A 26918-nucleotide genomic window follows, 5' to 3' on the forward strand; every position below is an offset into this window, starting at 1 on the left:
AAAAAAATAGAGTGATTATAAAGAGGAAATTATAACTTTGCAGACATTAGGATGGCTGCTTATTTTGTTCCCGGATAATTACAGTCCAGTGGGGCCGTGCCTCCCTTGGCAATCTCAACCGTTTTCTCTAAAGCGTAGCTTGTTGATAGTACTTTTACTTGTGACAAAAAGTGCTTCTGTCGAGGGAAAGTACTTCCCGGCGTGGGTGTTGGGTCAGGCCTGCACAGCTTCCCAGTGAGCAAAGTGCAGGACAGCACACAGCCGGATGCCCCGGCACGAAGAACACCCTCCTTCCTGCTTTGCCCTCACAGCGTCCGAACAAAGATTGTGTTTCCAGACGACACTGAAATAGGGCCGCACTCAACAGCAGCGTCGGGAATCCTGCAAGGTACGGAGGATCCGCACACGCCATGAGGTGCTGCAGGCACACGTCCCTTTACCACACGTTGCGATGTTGTCTTTTCTTTTTTTCTTTTTTTTTTTTTTTTACAAATTGAAGTTTTAAGATTTCAGTGGAGGAAGCCACTGCAGATGGGCTGGAAACAGCAGGAGAACTAGAATTACAAGCGGAACCAAAAGATGGGACTCGATTGCTGCAATCTTATGATAAAACGCGAGGGATGAGGAGTTGCTTCCTATGGATGAACAAAGAAAGTGGTTTCCTGAGACGGAGTCTAGTCCTGGTGATGATGCCGTGAAGACCGTTGAAGGGACAGCACAGGATTTAGGACATTACGTACGCTTAGGTGATAAAGCTGCGGCAGGAAGTTCTCCTGTAGGTGAAATGCCATCAAACAGCATCACGTGCGACAGAGAAATCGTGAAAGGAAGTCCATCGATGCGGCAAATTGTTGTCTTATTTTAGGAACCTGCCACAGACACCCCGGCCTTAAGCAGCCACCACCCTGATCCATCAGCGGCCACGAACATCAACGCAAGAACCTCCTCCAGCGAAAGGACTATGACTCGCTGAGAGCTCAGATGATGGTTAGCATTTTTTAGCAATAAGGTATTCTTTAACTAGGGTGCAATCATTTAAAAAGACTTAAAGCTATTGCATTACTGTCACATTAACAGACTAGAGTATCGTGTACACGAAACTTTAATGTGCACCAGGGAAACCGGTCAATTCACTGGACTGGCGTCAGCGCGCTCTTCTGAGACCAGGCCCGCAGCATCTCCGAGGGGAGCCCGAGCTTACTCCCACCTCCAACAGGATGAAGAGGCCGTTTTCGAGCCAGGCCAGCAGTCAGTCCACCCCTGTTGTCTACAGCAACTTGATAACTTCCAGCTCATGGTTTTTTCCTTGGATATGAAATTTGAAGGCACTGGAGTGTTTCTCCTCTTTAGTTACGAACCGCGGTGCGATAGGAACTAAGAGAAGATTGGTCGGATGTCCATCAGTGCTGTGATTTTCCGTTACGCAGACTCCTTCTGCAGACCCTCCCAGCCAGTATGGCAACAGCGTGTGCTCGTTCTCTCTGCCCTTTGGTTCAGCATGTTGACTGAGTATCTACTCTGGGGTGATGTTGGGGTGAATAAAACAGTGGCCTTTGTAGCAAAGGATATCATTCTAGAAGCAGAAAGAGGACACAGTAATTTAGATCCTCAGAGAGTGCTCCTGCTAAACCTCTTCTGACTGTCTTTCTGTCCCAGTCCTCCCTGTCTGTCTGCTTTTGAAAAAGTATACAATTCTACAACTTGTTTTTTTAACTTAACAACATATCATTGAGATTCCAGCCAATCAGGAAGGTTTTTCCCCACCTCCTGAGGGCCTCGTGTACCTTTGTCTGTTCAACCTTGGACACACTGTGGGACACACAACCCTCTGCCTTTTTCGTCACCTCAGCCGTGACCTTCCTGGGACCGTTCCTGGACCAGCATCATTTCGTAGGAGTCCATCCTAAGAGTGGAGTTTTAGGATCAAAAGTTAGATACGTTTTTAAGGCTTTTGACATGATTGCCAAGTTGTCCTGCAGAAAGAGCACACCCACTTATAACACAGCCAGCAGTACTTCTGTTCCTCGGGGCCAAGAGAGTAGTCTCAGTTGTAAAAATCTTTGCCAGCTTTATAGGGTTTTAAATGTTTTTAGATTACTGATGATGTTGAGTATTTTTTCATGAATTTATTCTCCCTTAATATCGGTTCTTTGTCATTTGCCTTTCCATGCGATTTTCTCGTTGTTAATTATTATTTGATTTGTGAGCTCTTTACATATTGAGCTTTCCCTGCCCATGTGGCCAGCATTGCTGTGACTGTTACTTGCCTTTTCTGTGAGGGATTTTTTTAATCAATATTTTCTTCGGTTTCTGCCCTTGAAAAGACCTTCCCAACCAAGAATATATTTTAAAATACATTACCTTAGATTTTTTTGATGGTTTTACAATGAACTAGCACTCTGAATAAAAACAAACGAGAGTCTGCTGGATTGTGAATCCATGTTTGTGGCCTGCTCTAAAACTTCATGCCTGCCTGCATGCTTAACATATGTGTTAACGTATGTGTGTGCTGTGGTGTCTCGGAGTTCAGCAGGGCCCGCCCCACGCGTTTTCTGATGTGATTTCTCGTGGCGTGCGCTGCCCACGCTTGTCGGGGACAGACCGTGTGTGACGGCCATCGTGTGTTCTGTCTCCAGACCGGCTTGGCGCACAGACTCGTGACTCGAGAAGGCTCCGTGGCACCACTCCCCCTCTACACGTCACCATCCTTGCCCAACATCACGCTGGGGCTGCCTGCCACCGGGCCGTCCGCTGTGAGTAGGCGTCTGCGGGTGTGCATGGTGGGGGGCGGCTGGCCCAGGCCCTCGGCCGGGCGTCATGGTTGTGCCTCTCCAGGGGGCGGCCGGCCAGCAGGAAGCCGAGAGACTGGCTCTCCCCGCCCTCCAGCAGCGGATCTCCCTGTTCCCCGGCACCCACCTCACTCCCTACCTGAGCACAGCGCCCCTGGAGCGCGACAGCGGGGCTGCACACAGCCCCCTCCTGCAGCACATGGTCCTCCTGGAGCAGCCGCCCGCGCAGACGCCCCTGGTCACAGGTGAGTGCGGGGGGCTCGGGGCCCCGCGGGGGGGCCCGTTTCCACCCCAGAACTTCTGCCCGCGACCCCTCCTGCGTGAGGGCCCATGATTTGATGAGCCAGCTCTCACTTGCCAACGAGGTGGACGCCGTGAAACTAGGCGTCAGGCGCAACTTCTGTGTAACCTCTCCAGAGCGGTGGCTGTTCCCATCTGCTTTTGCCTCTGGATGCCCTTGAACGTGTGAGAAAAGCCCACAGCGACTCCCGTAGATAGTCTGTTTCTGTTAGCAGTAAGAATTTTTAATGTGCTCTAAGGGATGGTTATATTTAGGGGAAAAAATAGGACATTTGTCAGAGATTTGCATGGCAACAACCCTCTTAGCTTCAGGAGTGAAGAACGTGTGGATTTGCTAGAAAACGAGCAGGGGTCCAGCTGAATGGGTGTCCTTCATGTCCACATCATCCCCGGCTTCCCGCTTGGCTTCCCGGAAACCTGATCACTTGGTCAGAATTCGAATCGAAAATACCCTCAGAGCCGCCCCCTTTCACGCTCCCTGACACTTGGGTGGAAAACACAGGTGCTGAGCCGGTCACAGGGTCCCGACCTGTGGGCACACGGGGCCAGGTCTGGTCACCTCGTTGAGAGTCACGGGCTGGTCTGGGTGCAGGGGACCGTGTCCCGCTCTCCCGTGTGTCTGCAGATGGCGAGCTCCATCTTCCACTAGTGCTCCTTCGTGTCTATGTGTCTGTCTCCTTCCCCTGATGCTGGTGTTGGGGTCACCATCCTCCTCAGAGTTGAGGGGTCTACAGCATGCCGGCGAGCAGACACCTTGCCACACATCTGCCCGACTTCCATACAATAGGTCGTGAGCACAGAGGTCTCGAGGGTTTTACCTGAAATTGCATCTGAGTCCCTGTGACACTCAACGTCAGGGGCCTGAGCAGTGAGGGATGCCTGAATTTCCATCTTGTGTCATTTAGTAACACGTCAACGACACCCAACCGTCCTCCTGATCCTGGTCCCCTGCTCGTCCCCCACCATTAAAAAGCATTCCTAATGCCACACCCCGCAGCTTCCCAGGAAATAGGACCTTACAGGACCTCACCTCTCCAATAAATTTGCTGAACTTGACTCCTTCGTGGTTGAGCACGTTGCCAGGTCTGTCCTCTGTGTGCAGTTCGTGGCCGTGTCTGTGACAGCAGCTGCTGACGGCCCGCCTGTGGCGGTGAGGCTGGGGCTTGACTGTCCAGGCGCCGGCCGGCTCCCCCCACCCCGCCCTGCAATCCACAGCCCCCTCCCAGTTCACAGGCAGCCCAGCTGGGGGCACTGGAGGCAGGGCCGTGGCCAAGAACACAGACGCCTTTGCCTCCCCTTGGTCCCAGCTCAGTGACCTTGGAGGTCTTCCCTTGTGCCATGACTTAGTTTCCCCATATGTGAAGTGGGGATAATGCAAGTAATCTGCCCTTTGAGTTTTATGAGGGTTCAGTGAGGCGTGTATTCACGCAGGATGGCATCTGATACCGTGCCCCCTTAGATGTGAGTTGTTGTGGTTGTGGTGGTTGGTTACTTCTGGGTTTAGAACTTTTAACCTTCAACCTCACCTCCCCAGGCCACCCCGTCGGTCCGTCCCAGGTCTCGTGGCCCCTTCCGCACCCCCCCCCTGTGAACAGGGCCCTGATTCGGGTCTCGGTGGGAGCACGCCTCCTGACCTGGCTTCCTGCCCCTCCAGGCCCCGAGCAGAGCCCCCCTCTGCAGGAGCACCAGCCCCACCTGGCCACTGAAGTTGAAAATCAAAGTCAAGGCCCAAAAACGAAGTAAATGTTTGGTTTCTCAGTCCCACATGGGGCTTAGTGGGTGCCCGTGTGGCTGGCGGCGGTTGAGCTGTGAGAATGTGGAGGGTCTGTGTCAGCACAGAGGGGCCTGTTGGGCGGTGCTGGCCAGGAGCGAAGGCCTGGCACTCACAGGCCTGGGAGCAGGCCGCCTCCTCCCTGCGTGGCTCGCGGCTGTGCGGGCTCCCGCTTCACCAGCTGGGGCCGCCCTTCTCCCCGCCGGCCTGGCTCCCACGCAGGCTGTGCCCCAGTCCCCGTCCCCACTCCCGTCAGGCGTGGCCTTCCGTCCCGTGAGCTCTGCCCACGTATCTTCGGTGATGCTCACCTCCTGCTCACCTCCTTGCCTGGAGGGCAGGCACTGCGCTTCCACGGCGTGGCCAGCCCACTCCCGGCATCCACACAGGCTCGATGTGCAGAAGGCCTGCAGCAAACAGCTCTGGGGTCAAAGGGAGGGGAAGTCGGCATTTCTGAGGTTCACCAGCCAGCGGACCTGTGTTTCTGTGAGTGCTTGCAGGTAATCACGATGGATGGACAGACAGAAGGCCCGAGCTAGAACAGCTTCATCGCATAAACGCTGAAAGCAGAGGCCCCGGGGGGCAAGAGGCTGGCCCGGGTCTAGAAAGGTGACAGGGTGCGGGTCTCAGGGCCGTGGGATGCCCCACCTCCGTGTGGCCCTCGCCTCCTTGCTTCCCACTGCCCCAGCGAGGCACTCGGCAGGCAGGAGCCGTCCACTCAAATCTTCTCCTGAGAAGACAGCGCGCCCTGGTACACTCCGGGGTTTCGCAAGGCAGGGGGAGAGATGGAACCACCATTGCAAGGAGGAAACCCCTACTTGCTGTGCACTGTGTGCCCCTGTTGTCCAGACAGCCCACCCAGGGCTGTGCTCATGTGGCCAGGGGGGCAGAATGTTCAGCCCAGCATCTCCCCCACACCAGGCCCTGGGGAGCCAGACCCCCGAGGCCCCTGAGAGCTGTGTGGTTGGGGCTGGGCGCTCAGGCCGTGCGGCAGGGTGGGCATCAGGGAAGGCTTCCTGGAGAAGTGGCGTGGTTGCTGAGGCCTTGGGTGGGAGTCTCGGGAGTAGGGGCAGTCGGGGGAACAGGTGTTGCAGCTGGAGGATGTGGTGTCTCTCTAGCCTTCTGGTCACTCGCAGGGCCTCCCCAGCCTGGCGAGGGGGCGAGGGGGCGGACAGGCAACCTTGGCCCATGGCTGCACTTCTGAGCGTGGGAGCTCTGCGGGTCTCTGCAGCAGTGATTACGTGCTCCCCTTTGCTCCTCATTTGTCCTGAAAACCGAGTCCCAGGAGAGACTGGGGCACGACTGGCCATGGGTGCTGCCCCCCCTGGGACCCAAGCAGCGATTCTTGGCCCTGTCCAGGCCCCCAGAAGCTCTGGCGAAGCCGACCGGTCCGGGCAGGCCTCTGCCACCCACGGTTTTTCTTGCAGGGCTCAGGCTAAGCTCATGTGCAGCCAGAATTGCAAGCCACTAGTTAGACCCAAGTCTTGCCTGACTTACTGTCTTTTGAAGGGTTTTAAAGAGTTTCACCATGGTGCGTGGGGTAGTGAAATACGTCAGATGGGTTGCTAAGGACCCAGGCCACATGAGTCGGTCACCCAGTGTGAATGAATTCATCTACTTAACCAGAACCCCATAGTGCACAGGCCAGCCCTTCAGACTTGGGTCCAGAGTGTCAGGGCAGCCTGCCTCTTCACCTCTTTGCCTCTTCAGTCCCCGTGTCTGGTGGGGTTTGTTTGCAAACTCGCCACTTAGTGCTGTGTGTAGCACATCTTGAAGCCTGGATGACTGGCTGAATGCCAGGAGTTATCATTGTCCTTAGGGTCACGTGGTCCAGCTTGGACTTCGGGGACGCTGGCCCACCCCCCAGTCCCGCCGGAAGGAGCAAAGGTCTGTAGCGCTGGGTGAGTCCTCTCTCAGTGCTGGGGTTGGTTGTCCATTTGCTGGACCACAGAGGGACTTCTGCCAGTGCTGTGAGCAGGAAGAACGGAGCCTCAGGTCAGCCTCGCAGCTGACAGGTGCTCAGGGAAGAGGCCCCGGGCAGCCCGGCCTCCCTGCCCAGAGCAGGGTCCAGGAGCCGCAGGCCAGGCTCTGCCCCAGCACTGTGCCCAGCGGGACGCAGCAGGCCCCTGCTGACAGCTGGGTCGCCTAGGACAGAACTGGACCTCCGTGTAGTGTGGGTTTATGCTGAAAAGTCTTTTACAGTATATACCAAAAGCCAAATAATGGGCTGTGATCAGAAACCCTTGTTCATGACCTGAGGGACCAGTTGGAAGTCAGTTGGCCAGGAAGGCTTGCCACTCAAAGGTCGGGCCGAGGGGCACAGCCCTGGAGTTTTACCCCCAGGAGGCCCGCAGTGGGACTTGGGTGGGTGGGGTGGACCAGGACAGGTCCTCCCACCGTCTGCCCGTGTCCTCAGGGCCACCCCACGCAAAGGCAGCGCCCCTGCTGCGGGGAGCCTTCCTCGTAGGGGAGGGCAGCGAGCACCCGCAGAAACCAGGCTCGCATTCATGCTGTGCTGTCGGAGCACATTCCTGCTCCGGGACCAGCCCTGAAAGCTCAGTCTCTATGGAACTGGGTTCCTTCCCTGGAGCCCGGAGAAGCTTCTCTGGAACACGGGGCCGGCCGCCCAGTAACGCCCCACGGCTCTGCTGCTCCCTCACGTACTTGCCCTTCCTTCCCGGTGCCCCGGAGGCCCCAGGACGGTCTGCTCGGAAAGCCGCGTTTTAGCTTCTCATGTCTGAGGGGCACCTTCTTGGGACTGCGTCCCCTCTGTTCCCGTAAATGCAGCTTCGTGTGGCGGACTTCCACGTGTTGATCCTCATGACACCTCGGTCAACAGGAAGAATTCCCAAACACCTTCTTGGGGGGGCGGGGTGCTTTTTTTTTTTTTAACTTTTCTAGAAAACTTGATAGGGAATGAGTTGATCTTTTGTGTTACTGACTTTAATTTAGTAGCCGAACAGATAATGAAATTTAAAGTAACGTCTCTTTTCAGAAAACAGTGGGCTGGACAGCAGGTGGTGGTGGTTTAGGGGACAGAGTTGACGGACTTCTCGAGAAGCTAGTGAGGGACAGTTTCGTGAGGGTTGGGTCTTTCCTCACTGTGCGTAGAAAGTTGAGCAATCACCACAGCCGCGAAGGGACAAGGAGAGACTAAGACCGCAGGGGTCCTCGGGGCTCTATGGAGCAGCTCTCGGGGAGCCCGGCCGCTGCCGTGCTCGGCCACATGCGGTTCCTCCCAGGCAGACGCCCGTGACCCGGGTGGTCCGCGGCCTGAGCCTGGCTAGCTCGTGTTCATCACCTGAGCTGCTAGGGCAGGAGCCCTGCAGCGGGGCAAGGGTTTGCTAGAGAAACGGTGAACTGCCTAAACCCTGGTTTGCAGAAGTGAATCTACAGCCGTGTGAAAAGCTTACAGAAGGGAAAGTGTTTGGCGTCCTGAGTCCCCTGAAGAGGCTGCATTTTAAAATAAGATTCAGGTGCAGACTAAACCAGGATCGTGTGTCCGCTCGGGTTCTTAAGCGCCCAGTCGAGGTGCGGGTTGGCGAAGCCGCTGGGAGCGTGCAGGCAGCAGAACCTCCGGAGAAACGTGTAGATCCTGACCGGCCGCATCAGGATTTGTACAAGCGTTAGTGTCCCCTTCGTGCGTGAAGTCACCGCTTGAAGAGACCCTTAAAGATTTGATCCTAAGGATGTTTTATTTCCTCACAACTTAGTTTCTGGGTCACTTAGGGAAGAGCCATCCCCACGGCCTTCCGGAACATGCCGGGCTACCAGGACCCCCGCCGCCGTTCTGAGCGTGGCCCGAGCCGCTCCGGCCGCCTGCGGTGCTGCTCAGACCAAAAGAAGCCTTTCCAGGGCCCGGGGCTCTCTGAGCGGTGTCGTGGGCCACTCGTGGGCGGGCCAGCTGCGCTGGAGCCTGTCCCTCGGAATGCCCGCTTACAGCAGGGGCCTGGGTGTCGGGGGACAGCCACCTCCAGACGGCGGCCCCTGCTTGGCGAAGCCCGCGCTCAGGGCTCACAGCGGCGTGGCCGGGGGCTCTGGGGCAGGGCGGGGGGACGGGGCAGCTCCCGGGGTTCCCTCTCCTTCGCTCCGCTGCCCCTCCCTCCACGTTACCTTCAGACTGGTGTCTTCCAGGCCTGGGCGCGCTGCCCCTGCACGCGCAGCCTCTGGTGGGCGCGGACCGCGTGTCCCCGTCCATGCACAAGCTGCGGCAGCACCGCCCGCTCGGGCGCACCCAGTCGGCCCCGCTGCCCCAGAACGCGCCGGCCCTGCAGCACCTGGTGATCCAGCAGCAGCACCAGCAGTTCCTGGAGAAGCACAAGCAGCACTTCCAGCAGCAGCTGCACATGAACAAGGTGGGTCCGCGGGCGCGGCGCCTTCCTCGGCAGCCCGGCTCTCTGACCCAGAGGGGGCCGGCAAGACGGGAGGGACGCTGTGGAGGCTGGGCTTCAGCACATGTGGCAGGCCGGGGGACGCCAGGCGGGGGATCACCGTGTGGCGTGTCCTGCCTGGTCAGCGCTTCCTCCTGAGTTCCCGGAGGATACCCCTCTTCCGTGAGCAAACCCCCAACAGGGAGCCCCCACCCTTACGCCGGCACGGAGCCCCAAGAGCACCTTCTCCAAGCCCCTCTGCAGCTGCATGTGCCTGCCTGTTGGAATATCATGCTTAGAAGGGTTAGCGCCCCGGACGGCCCACGGAGGAGTGCGCACGTGCGCGGTCCCGAAAGTCCCTCACGAAGCTGCTTTTGGGCAGGAAGTAGCAGCAGGGTTTCGTGTTGCTGTGCTGGTGATTAAAAACAGAAAACAGGCCGCATCCTTGAAGGTGGTGGCTGGCGGCGGCCCAACTCTAGCCTAGGGTACCCCCATGACAGGGTCATGGGGGACACACGTGAGGAGGCAGGCCCCCGGCACCGTGCTCCTGAATGGCCAGATGGGAGACGGGCTGCCCACCCCAGCCCAGAGCCTCCGGGGCTCCCGGGCCATCCCGGGCAGACGGTGCCGAACGGTGTCGGGAGCGGTGGGGCCGCCCCACCAGCCCTCATCTGGACGGCAAAGGCACTTGCTTCCTGTGGGCGGGACGGGGACTGTCCGTCTGTTCACTCCCAGCATCAAAGGCACTTCACTTCCATCATCCTAGGGCGGCTGTGGCTTCCTAATTTTATCGTGTCACTCTGACTGATAGGGTGGGAGGTTTTAGGAAGACAGAAAACACCTATTCATTCCTGGTATATGCTTGAAAAGAATGATTTAGAAACTGGGTGATCTCTCTGGATTCTGTTACATGATTGATTACGAGAGGGAATGACAGTTGATTGAAGTGTTTGTACAGCGTTCTCCTGGGATCTCGGGGAGCCGACGATGTTATCTCATGCCATCTGGCACCTGCACATCTGCCCTGAGTCGGGGCATGGTGTCCCTAACAGGCCCCTCACCCGATGGCGCTGGCACCCAGCTCCTGGCAGCTCTGAGGCCGCCCACCCTCCCAGCCTGCCCAGGGTGCGCTGGGGATGGCAGCCAGTTCCCGCACGGTCTGCGGCTCATTCAACCCCAGCCTTCGAGCACGGCCGCCTCGCTGATGTCCCCTTAGGGAGAGCAGCCTGCATGGCCGCTTCGGTTTTCCCAAGGTCCCTGACCAAGGGAACCGCACCGTGAGGCTGGGGACCCTCCGTGAGCAGGAAGGACAGACGCCTGAGCTGGCTGTGCTCCCGGCTGTGGGTTAGCATTGGTTGTTAGTGCCCGGAGCCTTACGTGCAGTGGTGTTTATTTAATAAAGCTTTGCCAGGAGAAGGAACTTTCTGGAGAACGTGTGCCCCCAGCAGGTGGGCGGGGCTTACAGCTCTGGAGGTAGCATGGGCGGGTTTGGATCGTGCTGGGAGGGAAATGTGCTGCAGCAGGAAGAGAGCGCTTGAGGGCGTCCGCGCCCCTGCGGGACCGAGGCTTTGCTGGGGGCGCAGTTCCCGCCCTGCTTGAGTCCTGTGGCTCCCAGGGCCAGGCTGTGAACCTAGGAGCTTGGGTGGTCGGACTACCAGCACACCCAGTAATCTTTCAGTACTGGCCCCTTCTGCAGTCTGGCCTTTGGGACCTGCATTTCTCACTTAATCGGTGAAAGGGGCTCCTAAGGTGCAAAGGGCACCCGAGGACAGCGAGCTGGTTTGTCTGTCTGGTTTGCAGCCGCATTTGCCTGCAGGAGCCTCAGCCCCGAAGCCAGCTCTGCGGTGCCGCCAGCCCACAGCCCGGCTGGGGAACGCTGGGGAACGCAGAACGGCATTTCAAAGGTGGCGGGAGGCCGCGGCCCAGGGAGGCTGAGCGGCCCAGGGAGGCTACACCACTGCTGAGCCGGGAGCCCGGGCGGCGAGCACACTCGGCATCACGGGGAGGCTGCTGCTGTGGCTGCGTCCCTCCCCGATTCCCTCTGTACCACCGCCTGGAGGCTGAGGCCACCCTCAGGATGGACACTGAACGCCAGAGAGACGGTGGCAGCTCAGGTGCCCCTGCTCCTGCCCAGAGCTCCCAGGACAGTGGGGCCGGCATGTTCCAGCCTCCGGGAATCCTTCACAGAGCCAGGCTGGCTCTCATGGAAGCGCAGTGTCCTAAGTCCTCTGGAGGGACCTGGAGGTCACTGCTCAGACGCCCTCATTTTCCGAGGAAGCTGAGAAGACCAGAGAGGGGGCCTGGGACACTCGCCCTGGGAGCAGGCAGGTCCCTGTTCCTGCTCCGCCATGCTCCCCTGCCTCCGGGCTTTGACCATCTAGCAGCGCCCTCCTAGGGCCGCAGGCGTGGGATCGAGGCCTCCGGGAGGGACCCACGCTCCCAGCCCAGCCAACGTGCAAGAGGAAGGGGAGGGCGCCACAGGGCGTTAAACAGAACCCTCTGGGACTTTTACACATTCCGCCCTAAACCCGCCCAGCGTCGTCCCTGCAAAGAAGCAGAAGGCAGCCCACAGAAGGCAGGCTGAGGTCCACGGGCAGCCAGCACCTTCCCCACAGAGAAGTCCGCCTGGTTGCCTCAGCTGCTGATGAGCCGACAGGACAGGCATGGACAGACCCCCCCGGTCCCAGGCCTCTGAGAGGGACCGGCCATCAGCGCCCTCCCCAGACTCCGCCGGGGTCCCTCTGCGGGAACATGGCCCTCCGCGTCCAGGGGCGGCTCAGAGCGTGGCTGGTCGGACGCAAGCCGTGAGCCCTCTCTGTGGAGCATTGAGCGCACGCGAGTGTGCACAGCATGGTACCTGCTGCCACGAAGCTTATCCACAAAGTTCCCAACGGCCGTGATTTCCATGTTCTGGGGGGGGCATGGGGAGTGCCTCTGCTGGGTCGGCTCCGACCCTGCCTGCCTCAGTCTCTCTGTCCGTCATCTTGTGTCTAGGTGAGGGCACATGGGGCTTCCTACGCTCTCCCTGAAACTTTTCTGTTGTTCTCAAGTTTAAAAGAAAATGCTGGCAGAAACTAGGTGGGGACCTCTGTGTCCACTGTGTATGCTTTCCCACGGCCACTCTCCCCCTCCTCTGTGATGACATTCTCAACTTTGTCACAGCCCAGCGTCCTCCGGGGAGGCCCCAGCCTGTGTCCTCCTGGCTGACCCTCCTCCTCTGTCTTCTCCCCCTGCGTCCACCCCGAGGAGGGCCCAGGGCTCTGGGTCCACGTCACAGCTGAGCCTCCCACAAGGACCTCAGAATGGGCCCTGGGCCCCTCAGGAGCAGGCACAGCCCCCGGTGACCTCTGTGCAGGATCCCCTCAGGTGGCCACGGCACCCTGCTCCCCCATGCCTGCCCCCGGGTCTCCACGGACCCTGCGCAAAGGCTTCCCCAGGCAGGGGCTTGTTGCCGCGTGGCCCCCTCCTCCGAGCCTATAGGCGCCCGGCCGCTGCCGTCCTCCCCTTGGCTCTCTGCTGTGTGACGCCGCTGTCCTTCAGGTTCTCCAGCCTTGTCTCCATTCCCCTTGGTGTGTGTGGCCCCCGCCTCTTGCCCCTGAAGTGCTGGCTTCGGGTGCCTTGCCTAGAGCTGCTGTGCTCGCAGCCCTGGCTTTCCACCTGCGTGGGCTCCCTGACTGTCCTCTCCGGCCCTGACCCGTGTCCCGAATCCCACTCAGATCCCCCTTCTCTCACTGAGGTCAGCCTCACAGGTCCACCTGGCACTTGGATGTCATCCTCCAGTCTGGGCTCTGGCCCCTGGATCAGAATCTGGGTTGCCTCCTTCTCATCACCCACGTCTGCTAGGCACCAGCCCTGTGCCTGGACGCAGCCCTCTGCGGGCCTTCTGCCCCCGCCTGGCTGAGCCCCAGAGCGTCCCATCCCTGCAGGTGCTCGCTGCCCCTCGCCTCCATTCTCAGTCTGACCCTGGGGGGGACAGCGGAAGCGTGAGAGCCTGTGGCCTCGCCAGGCCTGAAGCCCAGGCTTGCACAGCCGTGTGCTGAGGGCCACTCTCAGCCCAGCATCCTCTGTGATATGGACAGGGCTGTCCCTGTCCCTGTGACAGTCGTGGCGTCCCAGGCCGGGGCCCAGGTCAGTTTGACCAGCCACAAGGCTCAACACGGGCCTTGCGGGCTCTAGGTGTGCTGGAAGGAGATGAGGTTAACAAGCAAAATATAATTGTGGATCTCAAAATTATTAAGACTTTTTAAGACCCTTCAGTAAACTAGTGTGAGAAATTTGTCAAAGCAACTGGATAGGTGGTTGGCAGGTATTTATATGAAATAAAGTCTTAGCCCGCACGCCGTCTTCTGGCTCCTCCCCGTCTGGCTGTGTGCGTCCTTCTGAAATCGCACTGACCCCGCTCCCCGCCTTCCCGTGCTGGGTCAGAGGTCCTGACGGGAGGCTGCCGTAGGGTCGGGTACGAAGAAAGTGGCCATGGATCCCATGGCTTGGCTTTCACGGTTATGCTTTCTTTGAAAGTATTTATTATAAGCAATTCAAAGGTTAATCACGTAAAATAAATGCTTTGCCAGTCTACACTCCGTTTTCTTACAGTAAGGCAAGGTGGTGCCCCGGAGGCTGCACGCTCAGCCGACTTCGGGTGTGTGCACACGTCACTGTCCCCCGGGCTGGCCCTGCGACAAGTGGACAGAACGCTAATGCGCACACAGCGGTGGCCAGCAAGTCCACCCCCCGTCGGCCGGACACGCTGTGTCGTGGCGTGGGTGATGAAGCAGGCGGTTCTGTGAGGACCTCTTAATATACACATGGGCAGGGGCTAAAAAATGTTAGGCTTCCCTGAAAACCTTTTTCCTTCTAGAAAGAGTCAGAACGTGGTGGAGAGACTCTTCCCCACGACAGTGCGGCTCCTTCACAGAGACGTAAATCAGGGCATTGGAGGTCTTCACGGTTCGTCAAAGCCACGGGGCCGCTCCCCCGGGTGCAGGCCCGCTCGACACCTGTGTCTTTCATTGCGCATCTCTCTGTGCTTGGCACACACATGCTTCCCAGGTGCGCCCCAGATGCGGGTCTGTCTCCTTCCCGGGCACGGCGGACTCCCTCCGCACCGCGGACGGCGCCCAGGTTTGGGCCCCAGCTCAGGATTAGCAGCATCCCCTGGGTTTGTCTGTCCCTCTGCTCTGAGATAGGGAGCCTGTGCTTCCCCTTCACTGCCCCATCGTCTCCATCGCCCTCATCTCTTTCCTCTGCCTTGTAGATTATCCCCAAACAGAGCGAGCCGGCCCGGCAGCCCGAGAGCCACCCCGAGGAGACCGAGGAGGAACTTCGTGAGCACCAGGCCCTCCTGGAGGAGCCCTACCTGGACCGGCGGTCAGGGCAGAAGGAGGCGCACGCACTGGCCGGAGTGCAGGTGAAGCAGGAGCCCATCGAGAGCGACGACGAGGAGGTGGAGCCCCCGCGGGGCGTGGAGGCCGGCCAGCGCCAGCCCACAGAGCAGGAGTTGCTCTTCACACAGGTGACCGTGCTGGCCAGGGCCAGGCGAGGTGGGAGAGGACGGGCAGGCAGGGCAGAGGGACGGTACGGGCCTCGGTGCCCCCCAGCCCCCAAGGGGCAGCGCCCTGTGGCTGGCAGTCAGTGGACACTGACGGGTCCCCCACTCCTGCCTGGCCGGGTCCTTGCCCACCCTGCTCTGGGTGGTGTGGGATGTGGCTGTGGTTTGAAGTCTATTTTACGTTAGCAGTACCTGCAGATACTGGTCCTACTGGCCGTCTGTCCACTGGGCCATCTGTGCACCTGTATCCCAGCCAAACGCCAGCCCCACAGTCCCTAGATATTACTTTCTTTCAGATGTAAAAACTGTAGGTTCACATAAATTCAAGTGTTAGTAAGATCAGCATATCGTTAAAGGTAGGAGGAGGAAGATTGATTTCTTAATTGACCAAAAAGGTAGGCAGGGCCTTTGGGGGCTCAAGGGGCAGTAGTGACCCAACTTTATAGATCCAGAAAAACAGTGACACAGTTACCTAGTCCCGGGCACTGACACATATTAACCAAACTCACAAGAGACTGATGAATGATTTATCAGTTTATAGTGAAAAGTAAGACTTCCATGCCTGCAAAGCACTGGGACAGCCAGCCAGTGAGTCAGAAGCCCCACGGAGGCTGCTTGTTCTTGGTCGGCAGGACCCGAGAGCCAGGGGTACGGAGGACGTGGGAACTGGTCATAGCCTTCAGCAGCAGAGCTGTGTCTGGGGCGTGGTAACTCCTGTCCTCCGGAGTCGGGTGCTGCAGGCAGCCAGTGTTTATCATGCTTTTCTGAGCCTGGCTGGCTGTCCTCAGAGACTGTCCCAGATGGGGCTTTGCTCTGGGGCGGTGGGAGGGCCTCACGGTTGTACCTGGAATTCAGCGCATTATTAGGATGCTTATAGGAAATTGGAAAGGCCTTACATAAATGTTTAGGGCTAGTGTCTTGCAGATGATAAAGTGATCACGTTATTGTGCTCTAAACCCAAGACAATGATTAGAGACGCTTATTTTCTGTATTCTTTGAGGAATAATGAGCAGAGCTCCCTATTGGGCACTTGGTGGTCCTTGTAAGCATAAGACAGGGCAGCCGATGTTTTGGAAACCGAGCGTCAGGGAGAGGTGCTCTTAGGTGGTGTCCGGTGTCCGTGGCGGTGGGTGTGAGTCGGGCGTCCCACCGGCAGAAGCACGGCAAGGCGGCTTCGGGCACCTGGCCCCGTTCTCTCTTTCTGCTCCTTCCCGACTCCGCTTCCTGAAGGCAGGACAATCGGGCAGCTGGGCGGAGAGGCTCTCTTCCCTCTGGCGGCCGCACGGCTGCTGGGCTGCTGCTTCTCATGAGGGGCTACGGCTGGGGACCTTGTCGTCTTGCGAAAGGACAGGGTCTGTTCATGGGTCGTGGAGGAGCTCTGCCTTCCCTGGCGCCTAGGCCAGCCGCCCGCGGTGCCTTCACCGCTCCGGGGACGCCCTCCCTGCGGGCCTGGCCCCTGCCTCCTCGGGGACGCTCCAGGCAGGCTCGCCTCTGCCTGTCACAGGGACGTGCGCCTCGGGGTCTCCCTCCCTCGTGGGCCCCGGGCCCCACCCAACGCTCCCCTCTCTGCCGTGGCCCTGGGTCTGACTCCTGGCTCCTGCCCACTCCCACAGCCCCTCCTGGAGTCCCCCGTGTCTCTCCGCGGGCTCGCGTGCAGGGCAGAGAAGAGCTGTGCGAGCTCGTGAGGTGCCCGCCCGCCACGGTCGAGAGAGGCTGTCCCTGCTCCAGGCACTGTGCTGCCTGGTCGCCCCTGAGCTCCCTTAGTTTCTGAACTGCCCGTTCTGGATCCCTGTGGTATTGTGCCAAAGCCAGCTCTTGCCATGGAAACACAATTTTCGTGAAAAAGAGTTTGTCATGGAAGCCTGTGTTTAATGAATTCACCTCCTCTTCACTCTGGTTATTTTTCTGAAAGGTGGCTGACATCCTGGGGACGGTCCATCTGGTCCCCGCCTCCTCAGAGGGCGCGCCCCCCCCCCCCCGTCCCCGACACTGGCCAGCTGGGCCTGGGCATCTGGAACCTGAACATTTCTCCTTTGCTTCATCTAGAGTCTTTCTGCCCCTGAGTGGGGGTGTGGGGTAGGGAGAGGCCAGCGAGCAAACCGTGGCCGCAAGTGAGTCACCGTTTCCGTTCTGCGATGTGCTCCTCACACACATTTCTGGCATGCAGATCAAGTCCTCTCCGTCCAAAGCAAAACAGCAGCAGACTGGCCCCGGAGGGCTGCCTGTAGGTGGGGGCCTCCATGGGCAACAGGCAGCCCCTCCCGGCCAGCTGCCCCAGCATGCTCCCGGACCGTGTGAATCAAATGAATGGGCAAATGGTTTGCAGGCAGAGATCCGTGTAGCCCTTCAGGCAGGGAGGTGGGAGGTTTCCTGGCAGCAACAAACCCCATGTGCCTTCTCCCCCCAGCAAGCCCTTCTCCTGGAGCAGCAGCGGATCCACCAGCTGAGGAACTACCAGGCGTCCATGGAGGCCGCCGGCATCCCCGTGTCCTTCGGCGGCCACCGGCCTCTGTCCCGGGCGCAGTCCTCCCCGGCGTCTGCCACCTTCCCTATGTCTGTGCAGGAGCCCCCCACCAAACCAAGGTTCACCACAGGTACGTGCACGGCGGGCCATGGGGTCGGGGCGGCCCCATCCGACTGGCCGGCCGACGCCTGCAGGTGAGACTGGCCCGCGGTTGCAGCAGACACGGGAGGCCCGCATGGGGCTGCACGGGTCCGAGGGCCAGCCACCGGTGACCTGCACCCCGGCTGGGCGACCAGATGTGTCGCTCACTGAGACTCTCTTCCCACCCCCCCTCCTTGATGCCATGGTCTTTCCTAGGCGCAAAAGCCCACCCTTCCCTTTGCTGGAGAATCCGTTTCCTCCAGAGACAGCCCACCGGCGGGCCAGTGTGGCCGGCGGGCTAGGGGGCTTCCCACCCGTGCTCAGCAGGGACAGTGAGCTTGTCCTTTCTCATCTGCCGCTCTGCGAACTGAACCTTCTGCGGGGCCTTGCCCACGCGGCCCAGGTAGCTTGCAGGTATCAGGCCACGTGGTGTGAGGACAGCTCAGCCCTCCCTGCCTCGCCCCTGCAGGAGACGGGCAGGAACCCGCCAGCAGGACTCTGTTTCTGCCCCAACTGCGCCGCCCCCACGGTCAGGGACCAGAACTGTGTAGGCGGGTCTGAGGCTCCCGGCTCTGAGTCAGGCGGGCCCGGGACAGAGGGCAGTGGGACGGCTCTGCAGATCGTTCTTGCCTCATACTTCTTGTCAGAGACAGAGGAGGAAAAAGTGCTCTAAGTACAGAATGGTTTCGTCTTTCTTCAGACAGCCCTGTAATAGGACAAAGTATAAAACACCCTATTTTTCTGTGCACTGTAACGTGTAGCCTCTAAATATGGCTAAGTTCTCTCCGTTACGTCATAAAAGGATACTCTTCATATTCAGAGAAAATTGTAATTCGTAATTAGCCAGAGATTAAACCAGCGCTTTTCAGAAAGAAAACCAGGAAGCTACAGAAGGTCACGGATGGAATCAGCGGGGCACCTGAGGTGGACACGTCCCTAAGAGAGAAGCCCCTCCCCTTGTGGCCACAGCAGAAATGCGCCACATAAAATGTGCCCACCTTGGGGGCCAGGGAGACCCCCAGGCACCTTGTACCTGCGTGCTTCCCTGGCGGGGGTGCTCAGCCTGGGGGGAGCCCTCTGCTGATACACTTTTTTAGCTCATCTGCGTTACTTTTTTAAAATGTATAAAAACAGTATGAGTTCCCTGTTAAAAACCAAACAAACAAACAGAATGGAAACGCCGAGAAACTGACAGTTGCCCCTAAATCCCACGCCCCAGAGGTAGCCATCGTTAGTAGTCTGGTTTAAATCTTCCAGATGTGTTTCTGTGCATAGCCAGACGGACAGATGGACACAGACATGGTGTAGTTTGCGCAGATAGGACTCAGTTGTCCCTGTGTGCCTTTTGTTAATCCCCACTCCCTACCTTGGGGTCTTGGTGCACATGGATGGGCTCGCCGTCTTAGCTGCAGCGCGTCCCGCAGAGTGTGCTGGCTGGTTCTGCCGCTTCCCCGCCCTGCAGACTCGTCTCCAGTGTCCCATCCGTAGGCAGGAGTGACGTGGTGTCACCTCGAAAGTTCCAGCCACATGGCCAGTAAATATCAGCCGACTGCTTTGTCAAGATGATGCCGTGTTCGTTGCACTGATGGGCATCTGGGTTGTTTGTGCGCGTGTGCATGCGTGTTCCGTACACACGCGCACGTGTGCACAGAGATGTGTATACGTTGCCCTTATGAACTGCCGAACACAGCCTCTTGGTGTACGTGTCTTGCCCACACACTTGAGCGCACTGGTGGCGAGTTTCTGCAGCTGCTTGTTCTCCCACATGTCCCACCGTGCCCCGCTCAGTTTTGCTGGTATATCCAGAATTCCCTCAGCACCAGGGGACAGACCCCTGTTAGCCCGACTCACAGAGACCAAAGGGGTGGTGCGGGGACTCATGCCCCCAGAGGCCAGGTGTCCGGCGGGGCCGCAGCTCCGCTCCCCTGTGGTCGGTGACGGCGCCTCCGCTCCCCAGCCCCCGACACGTGGAAGTAGCAGCCGTGGGTCTGATGCACATGCGCCCCCACCTCTGTTGGCCGGAGTGAGCAGACGCCCCTCACAGAGACCTGCCTGACCCTCGGGGCAGGTGTGAGGGGACTGCAAACAGGGCTGCAGCAGGGACAGTGGGCCACCCCTCCTGGCAGACGTCTCGCTCCCCCCTCTGCAGGTGGGGCACAGGACAGGGGTGCATCCTGGAGGGAGCTGTAGGGGTGTGCGCAGCACCCACCTGCCTTTCCCCTTCCTCCAGCCTCGCCTCCGGACGTGCAGCATCCATCCTCCTTCCGGCATCTTCCTGGCCGTGACCTCAGTCACTCTGGTCCAGGCGTGTCCCCGTTCCCTGTGCCGCAGAGCCCGGGTGCGGCGTCCCTCCCCAAGGGTGACCCCGTTGCCACGGCTCCCTGAGGGGCGCCAGCAGGCATCGCAGCTCTGCGCTGTCCCCAGGGACGCTGCAGACGGGTACTTAGCACGAGTTCCTGGACTCGGTGATGTCCGCTCTGTGCTGATTTTGAATACCCTGGTGTTTGCCTGTTTGTATGTGTGCTCACACTGTCCCAGCCGCTCTGGAAGGTTCTAAGGGTAGGAACCAAGTCTTGCCTTTCTTCTGAGCCCCAGAACCTGGGACAGGACTCAGTCCAGCACACGGCTTCATAGAGAGGCTGCTCCCTGACAAGAGGGACTGGGACTTGGGACTAAAAGCTCTGAGTTTTGGAGGACAGCACAGTCATGCCACACCAGTGCCCCACGGCTAAGGGAGTGGGGCGTGGCGTGGGGCGTCTTTCCGTTTCTTTCTTCTTGACTTGCCCCGCCCCCCCCCCCCCGGGACCTCTGGGCACGTGCTGTGAGCAGGACACTTCCTCTGCTTCCGTTTCTGGGAGCTCCACTTGGCCTCTGGTGAACTGGGATTTTCCCGCCAAGTGGCCCTAGTGGACGGAACGCCGCGTTGGCCTCTGTCAGTCCGGGAGGTGAGGCGGCTTGCGTGCTGGGGAGGTGGTGGGCGGCAGCCGAGGACGCCCGCCCGCTCTGACGGGCTGGGCCGCACGCTCTGCTCCAGGCCTCGTGTACGACACATTGATGCTGAAGCACCAGTGTACCTGTGGGAACACCAACAGCCACCCCGAGCACGCCGGCAGGATCCAGAGCATCTGGTCTCGGCTGCAGGAGACCGGCCTCCGAGGCAAATGTGAGGTAAGGCTGGCCCACACGGGCCTGCGCCGGGCACCTGCGGGTGGGCCCCGGGGAGCCCAGAGCTGTTTCCCTGCACAGCCAGGTCCCCCCTTCCCGGAGGCCAGCCTCTGTCCTGCCTCCCGTCTCCCTGCCAGCGGCTGGCCTCCCACGTGCCCCCCACGTGGACAGGGATGGGACATGGGCTGACTCGTGCTGCCCCACACAGTGGTCGGGAAAGCTAGAGCCCTACAGCTGATGAACACCGTCCACACCCACCTGTCACAGCCCCGGGCCCACCTGGACCAAGGCCCGAGCAGGCGCGTGGGAGAGTGGGGGCGGCAGAGGCCCCTGTGCCTCCACCCGTTGCCCCTGCAGAAGCTAGGATATTTGGGAATTTAAGTCATTGTGGTTCCGCGACCCCCATCCTTACTGGTTTTAGGGTGATGCATGACTTTCAAGGGGGGCAGGGGCCCGAAAGCTGGGTCCAGCATCCTGCCCTGGGGCGCCCTCTGGGGAGGGTGTGACCCCACCCGGCTGCTGCGGAATGGACGATGGCATCTGCTCTGGGGTCTGGCCCGAGGCTGCACCACTGGGGGGCAGCATTGCCCTGGCAGACACCCCTAAGGAAATCTCCCGGGCCTGGGTGCCCTTCCGTGCCTCCCCCACCCTGCGGGACCAGCCCCGTGACCTGCTCTTTACCCTCTGGCCTCTCCCAGGAGGGTGCCCTCAGCCCAGGGGCCTCTCGGGGAGCTTCTGTGCCAGAAGAGCAGACACGAACAGGAGTGGGACAGTGAAACAGCACACCTGGGGGGATGAGACCCTCAGACCCCTCTGCCCTCCTGTGGCCCTGAGGCGGGAAGCGTCGCCTGCTCCCCGGCCAGGGGCTGTGGGGTGCCCTCGACCTGCGGACCGAGATACAAAGGAGGAAGGGGGTCGGAAGGATGGTTGGGAAGAGGCCCGGGTAAAGCGTGCAGCTTCCGTGTGGCGACATCAGGGACGCAGAGCCAGGTGCCCTCGATGGGCGGGGACCCTGACCTCAGGGTGCACCTCCTACTTCACTCAGCCCAAGGGAATGTGGTGGCCCTGCCTCCACCAGGCCCCCACGCGGGCCCCTGAGGTGGCAGAGGGCCCGGGTGCTGGACATGGTGGTAGGAATTGGCCTTGACCACAGAGAGGTTAGCGGCACCGGCCAGGTGGAGGCCCAGGCCTCCTGGTCTGTGCCCCTTGACCTGGCAGACGGGTGTGGGAGCGCTGCAGGCCGGGCTCCCCTCCCCCTGCTGCTGCGTCGGGCCCAGCTGGGCAGTGGAGGGCGTGGAGCTCACGGCCCTGTCCACGCCGGGACACCAGGCTGGCGGAGACCTGGCCACACCGCCCCGCCTCTGCTCCCTCTGCTCTCGTTGCCCTCCTGTGTCCACAGGCGTCCCTTGGGAGGCTGTCACCTGTGAGCAGTTACGGATCTCCACAAGGTGGCAGGGAGTAAGAGCAGGCCCTGGACCACGACCACCACCGGGGCCTCCACCGTCGTCGAGACGGTCGCAGAGACTCCCGTGTGACCGTGGCCCTCAGAAAGCCGTGTCAGTGGGCAATGTTAGCTTGAACCTCGCTCCATTAACCACCTTCCTTTTAAGTTTAAATAAGCATAGCCCAACTAAAGAATAGTAGATTTTATGTTAATTTCTGGGGAAATGTGAAAATAACTGTGTAGCCTCAATGTGAAGAATATCCAAAGCAAAGGAAAATGTGGACAGACACGCAGATGATGAGGTAAATTCGCAGACTTCAGGCCCAGTGCGGATCGCAGTGAGGGGCTCATTCCCAGGGCTCGGGGGTGTGCAGGGCCTGGGTGTGAGTCCGCGGGCCTGGAGAGAGCAGCCCCCCCACCCCGAAGAGCAGACCCCAGCAGCTGGAAAGCAAAGTAGCAATTTGATGCCAGATCATTTGGGTGACAGGGAAGGTTAAAGCGTTGAAGGCTGGAATTATCTGTCTAAATCTGTTTTTCAAAGTTATAATTAAAGTGTAGGCTCTCCAAAACATTTTTTAAATATTTTTTAAATGTGTTGGGTGCGGTTTACTTTTTATTTTGCAGGAACCAAATGATTTTGTGCCCATTTACGTATAAAATTCAGTTTCCTTTGGGGTGATGGTTTTTGTAGGAACGGTTTTCTGTTGAAAGTGGACCCCAAAGGCACAGGGAGACGTGAGCCCTCTTCCTCTGTCCCTGCAGTGCATCCGCGGACGGAAGGCCACGCTGGAGGAACTGCAGGCCGTGCACTCGGAGGCACACACGCTGCTGTACGGCACAAACCCCCTCAACAGGCAGAAACTGGACAGTAAGAAACTTCTAGGTATTTCAAGGCCTTCTTTACCTTTCCCGCCTGAGGCGGTGTTTCCAGCCCTGCGCTCGCTGGGCCCGCCCTTGGCCCCAGCGGCGGCAGCGTGGCAGGGATGGCCCTGTGCGTGGCGCCTGCACCAGGTACTGAGCTGAGGGCTGGAGGAGGGTCTCACCGCCAGCTTTCACCCGGCCGGCGGGTTTCCTGCCGGGGTCAGCGGTGGGCTATAGAAATGGGGTGACACCTGCTGGTTTTGCGGAACGTCCTGTAACAGCGTCGATACCAGAGGCTGGAGGGTGCGGGTCCTTAAGCTCCGGGCCTGCTGGGAGCCTGGAGTCCGGGGGAGGAGAGGGGCAGCCTGGAGAGGGCTCTCTGCAGGGTCTGGGCCTCCGTGCTGGCGGCCGGAACTTGCCGACAGGCCTCTGCTGCTGGGGAGGCAGGAGTCTCAGCAGCGCGGACCTGCAGCAGAGGCCGGTCGGGAGCCTCCGGCCCCTTGGGCTCCTGGGCGCAGACCCCATCCCGGTCACGGCCCTTCCTGGGCACCTCTCACCCCAGCCTCCCGGCCACCATGAACCTGCAGGGATGCGGGGGGCTGGTTCCTCTCCGGTGTCTCCAGAGGCTCTGCTCACGCTGTGCTGGGGGGATCCCGCTGCAGTGCGGCCCCGTTCACCCACATGTGCGTGCGTGCACGCATGTGCACTCGCTCCTTCCGTCACTCCCTCGCCCCCTTAGGGAGCGCATCTTCTGTGCTGGAAATCCCATCAGCATGGCGCTGCCTGCCACGGTTGCAGTGGCCCTTGTCCGTGGACAGGGTGGAGCTGGTGGCCAGGAGGAAACCTGCGGGTTCTGACCTGGGGTGGCCAGTCATGCTGCTTCCCAAGCCCCACTGCCCTGTAGTAACAAGACTTTCAAAAGACATGACTACTTGCTCTGGGAGATGGGAGAGACCCCAGCGCGGGAGGGCCTGGAGGCTGGAGAGAGAGCAGGTGGGCAGCAGGTGCTGCAAAGTGTCCGGCGCTTTGGACAGAAGCCCCCGATGGCACCACAGACTCAGACAGCTTGGGTTGGCCCCTGCAGAGACCCTGGGCCTGGGATGGAGGGTAGGGGACGGTCAGACAGGGGCTGGGCCAGAGGTCCTGAGAGGCCCACCCTCCCACTCCCTCCCAACCCCAGGACCCTGAACAGAAAGGGCACAGGGCTCCCTGGCAGGGACAAATGTCAGGAGCAGAACAGGGCAAGGCACTGCCCACCTCCCGCCTCCCCTCATGTGGACCCTGCCCTCGGGCAGACATTACAGACCCCTCTTCAGAGAATGACCAGCCCAGAGGAATCCGACATGAGGATGCCGGACAGAGAGCCCACAGCTCAGAAGCCCACCGTGTGCCTGAAGCTCCCAGTGGCTTTTAGGCCTCCGTCTGAGGAACAGATGACCGAGGACTATCCGCACACGGGGAAGTGCATCGCGGGGAGATGAGTCTGAGACAGGGCAGCTCTGAGGACAGACTTCTGAGAGAGGTGGACACTAGAGAAAACCAGAACTGTCCGTACTATCCTTAAAGAGAGGAACTACCACGGCCACGTAACGTGGACAAGAGCAGCGAGGAAGGAAGAGACCAGGACGCTAAAGAGAGTCCCATCAGATGCAGTCTCGGGAGTCGAGAGTCCCATGTTGGGAGGTAGGTGCGGTCAGTCCCCTGGGAAGCAGAGCAACATGGGCAGGAGTCGGGAAGCGGGAAGAAGAGGAAGAGAATCAAAGGAGCATTCCCGGCGCGCACGGGCTCCCAGGAAGAGCAAGAGGAAGGGAAGAGAACCTCTTGGAGCAATCACGAGCCGGCCCCAGAACCACAGGGCGAGCCGCGCCACCCAGACCCTCCGAGGAGCCGAAGGGACAGATGTGGAATGGCGGGGACCAGGTGAGGTGCGCCAGATTCCAGGGTGAATGCCCCACAACGCCAGTGCTGGGTGGAGGCTCGTCCCGGCCTGCAGCTCTGACCCAGCCAGGAAGGGCGAGGAGGAGCAGGACCCTTCCTCCAGGCTCCGGAGGACACCCTTCTCCAGCGCAGAGCGAGGCTGAGAGGGTGGACACAGGGCCGCCGGCGGGAGAGGGAGTCGCTGAGCGAGGAGGCTGTGTGCAGAAGGCCAGCACAGCGTGATCGGCGGGGCAGCCCGGTCCCCAGGGTCCTGCGGGATCCTCCGGGAGACGCCGCTCCTGCCAGGGTGGCACCTCAGCCCGTGGGCCCCGTGATGTCGTCAGTGCCACCAAGGCACAGAACCAGTTACCCCGATGTGAGTGGTCGCCAGGAGCTGGCCGGACGGCCTCACGTCAGAGAGCGGGGTCTGCCGTCACAGAGGCTCCCGGCGTGGGTCCTGTCCCGAGCACATGGTGCGGCGTCCGTGGCCCACCCCCACTCTGAGTGGCGGGCTCTTCCCAGTTCAGCCCCTCCTGCCTTGTCGGCCGTCAGAGGCCATGTGTTGGCGGAGCCTCCACCAAAAGCCCTTTTGCACCTGCGTCCTCTGAACTTGAGAAGTTGGCCAGGGAAGGGATAATATGTTTCCACATCTCGGGTAGAGGTGGGCTCGAGCGAGCAGCAGAATGGACTCGGCCTCTGAGCTAGTTTCAAACTCGGCTGAAGACAAAGGATGACAAACGAGAGACAAGGCACCCGTGGGGCCTTCAGGGAAGAGTGAGGCAGGTGCCGCCGGCAGGGCCCAAAGCTTTCGCAGAGGCTGACCCTTCGTCGGCACCTCCTGGGCCCAGGTCAGTGATGGGGTTGCCTCTCCTCAGCCCGACATCACTGGGCCCCTGAGCCCCCGCTCCTATTTCTGGCCTCTTTGCTGAAATGTCTTCCCATTATCCTCGTCCTTATTTCTGCCCCACCCCAGATGCAGCTCTTTGAGTGTATTTCGTATTCATTTCGTTGTTGTGAAGAATATGTTGTGTTTGTATAGTTTACAGCAAAAATACCCTAAATCATTGTTTCCTCTTTTCTGCTAAACTCGGTGTTTAAAATCCTATTCCTGTGGCTACAAGGACACCTAACTGGTTACTTTCTCTGCCCTTGAGACCGGTTTTTAAACATCCGATGACTGTCCTAACCTGGAGGCCTATCGTCCGTCTGACTGGTCCACACGTAGTAAAGTTGGCGATGATCTCAGGTGTTGCTAACAACCCTAACTGGACCTTTGAACACTACTGTGTGAGTTGCCCTCCTCTTTTTATGGAATCCACAAACTTCTAAGCCGTTCTCAAGAAGACCTGCACGGTCACTGAGGTGCCACTCAGCATGGCGCAGCTGGGCTCACGGGGGCTGCGCGGCCCAGACTTCGAGGTTCCCGGAGGTCTGGGTGTGTTGCCCGATGGCAGTCCCCTGGGAAGGGAGCCTGGTCAGATGGCCAAGCGGTGCCTGGAGGTGGCCGGGAAGGGTCGAGAGAAGAGCCCTGTACTCTGGGCACAGCACGAGGAGCCTCAGTAGGGACACACGAATGCCGGTGTCCCCACGCCACTGGCCGGCCTCCCACCTGTCAGCCGCCGCCGTGATGGGAAAAGCATGGCGGCCCTTAATGCATCCGCCGTCACCTCTGCCTGGACGGACGGTTGTGATCTCACCTAGGTGACGTGGCCCCAAACCACAGGAGGCCGGAGGGGCCCGAGGCGAGCAGGTGGCCAGGGATGCCGAGCCTGGCCACGGGCCTCAGAAGCTGTTTCCAGAACTGCTTCCCTGAGCAGAGCCCTGTGCTTCCCGCCCACCTGGGAGTGCGTGAGATCCTACCTTTTCTCACTATTTTGGTCTTTGGATAATGAGCCAAGTCAAAATATCTAGATGATTTATGTTTTTAACGTAGACCGTATTGGCTCTCATTTCAAAAATAGAAATCCAGTGTCTTTGCAGAAGCCCTTCTCCCTTGGACTTGGGCACACAGATGTGTCTGAACTCCTACGCACAGACCTGTGAGTTACCTGGGAGAAAGCGCCGTGTTCCTGTGTTGGGAAAGTCCGTGACTCGAGAAGAACCGGTCATGAGGCCAAGCCCAGCCCCAGCGGCCATGCAGGGCCATGTACG

The 26918-nt window shown here is 59.6% G+C and overlaps 1 protein-coding gene across 6 annotated transcripts in view; it reads left to right on the forward strand.

The window, feature by feature from the left end:
• HDAC4 (histone deacetylase 4) overlaps positions 1–26918 on the forward strand; it is a 288348-nt gene that overhangs the window by 222773 nt on the left and 38657 nt on the right. For 5 of the 6 annotated variants that reach the window (XM_081813268.1, XM_081813273.1, XM_081813270.1 and 2 more), the window contains 7 exons: positions 2637–2753; positions 2836–3034; positions 8992–9212; positions 14482–14739; positions 17183–17369; positions 20415–20548; positions 22752–22872. In XM_081813268.1, coding sequence (XP_081669394.1) covers positions 2637–2753; positions 2836–3034; positions 8992–9212; positions 14482–14739; positions 17183–17369; positions 20415–20548; positions 22752–22872 — 1237 coding nt within the window. The remainder of the gene's footprint in view (positions 1–2636; positions 2754–2835; positions 3035–8991; positions 9213–14481; positions 14740–17182; positions 17370–20414; positions 20549–22751; positions 22873–26918) is intronic. The other variant, XM_081813271.1, reaches the window with a different exon arrangement.

Source organism: Leptonychotes weddellii, chromosome 3 (genome assembly GCF_054177405.1).
Source record: "Leptonychotes weddellii isolate Sample4059 chromosome 3, ASM5417740v2, whole genome shotgun sequence".
In the NCBI taxonomy this organism is placed as follows: Eukaryota; Metazoa; Chordata; class Mammalia; order Carnivora; family Phocidae; genus Leptonychotes; species Leptonychotes weddellii.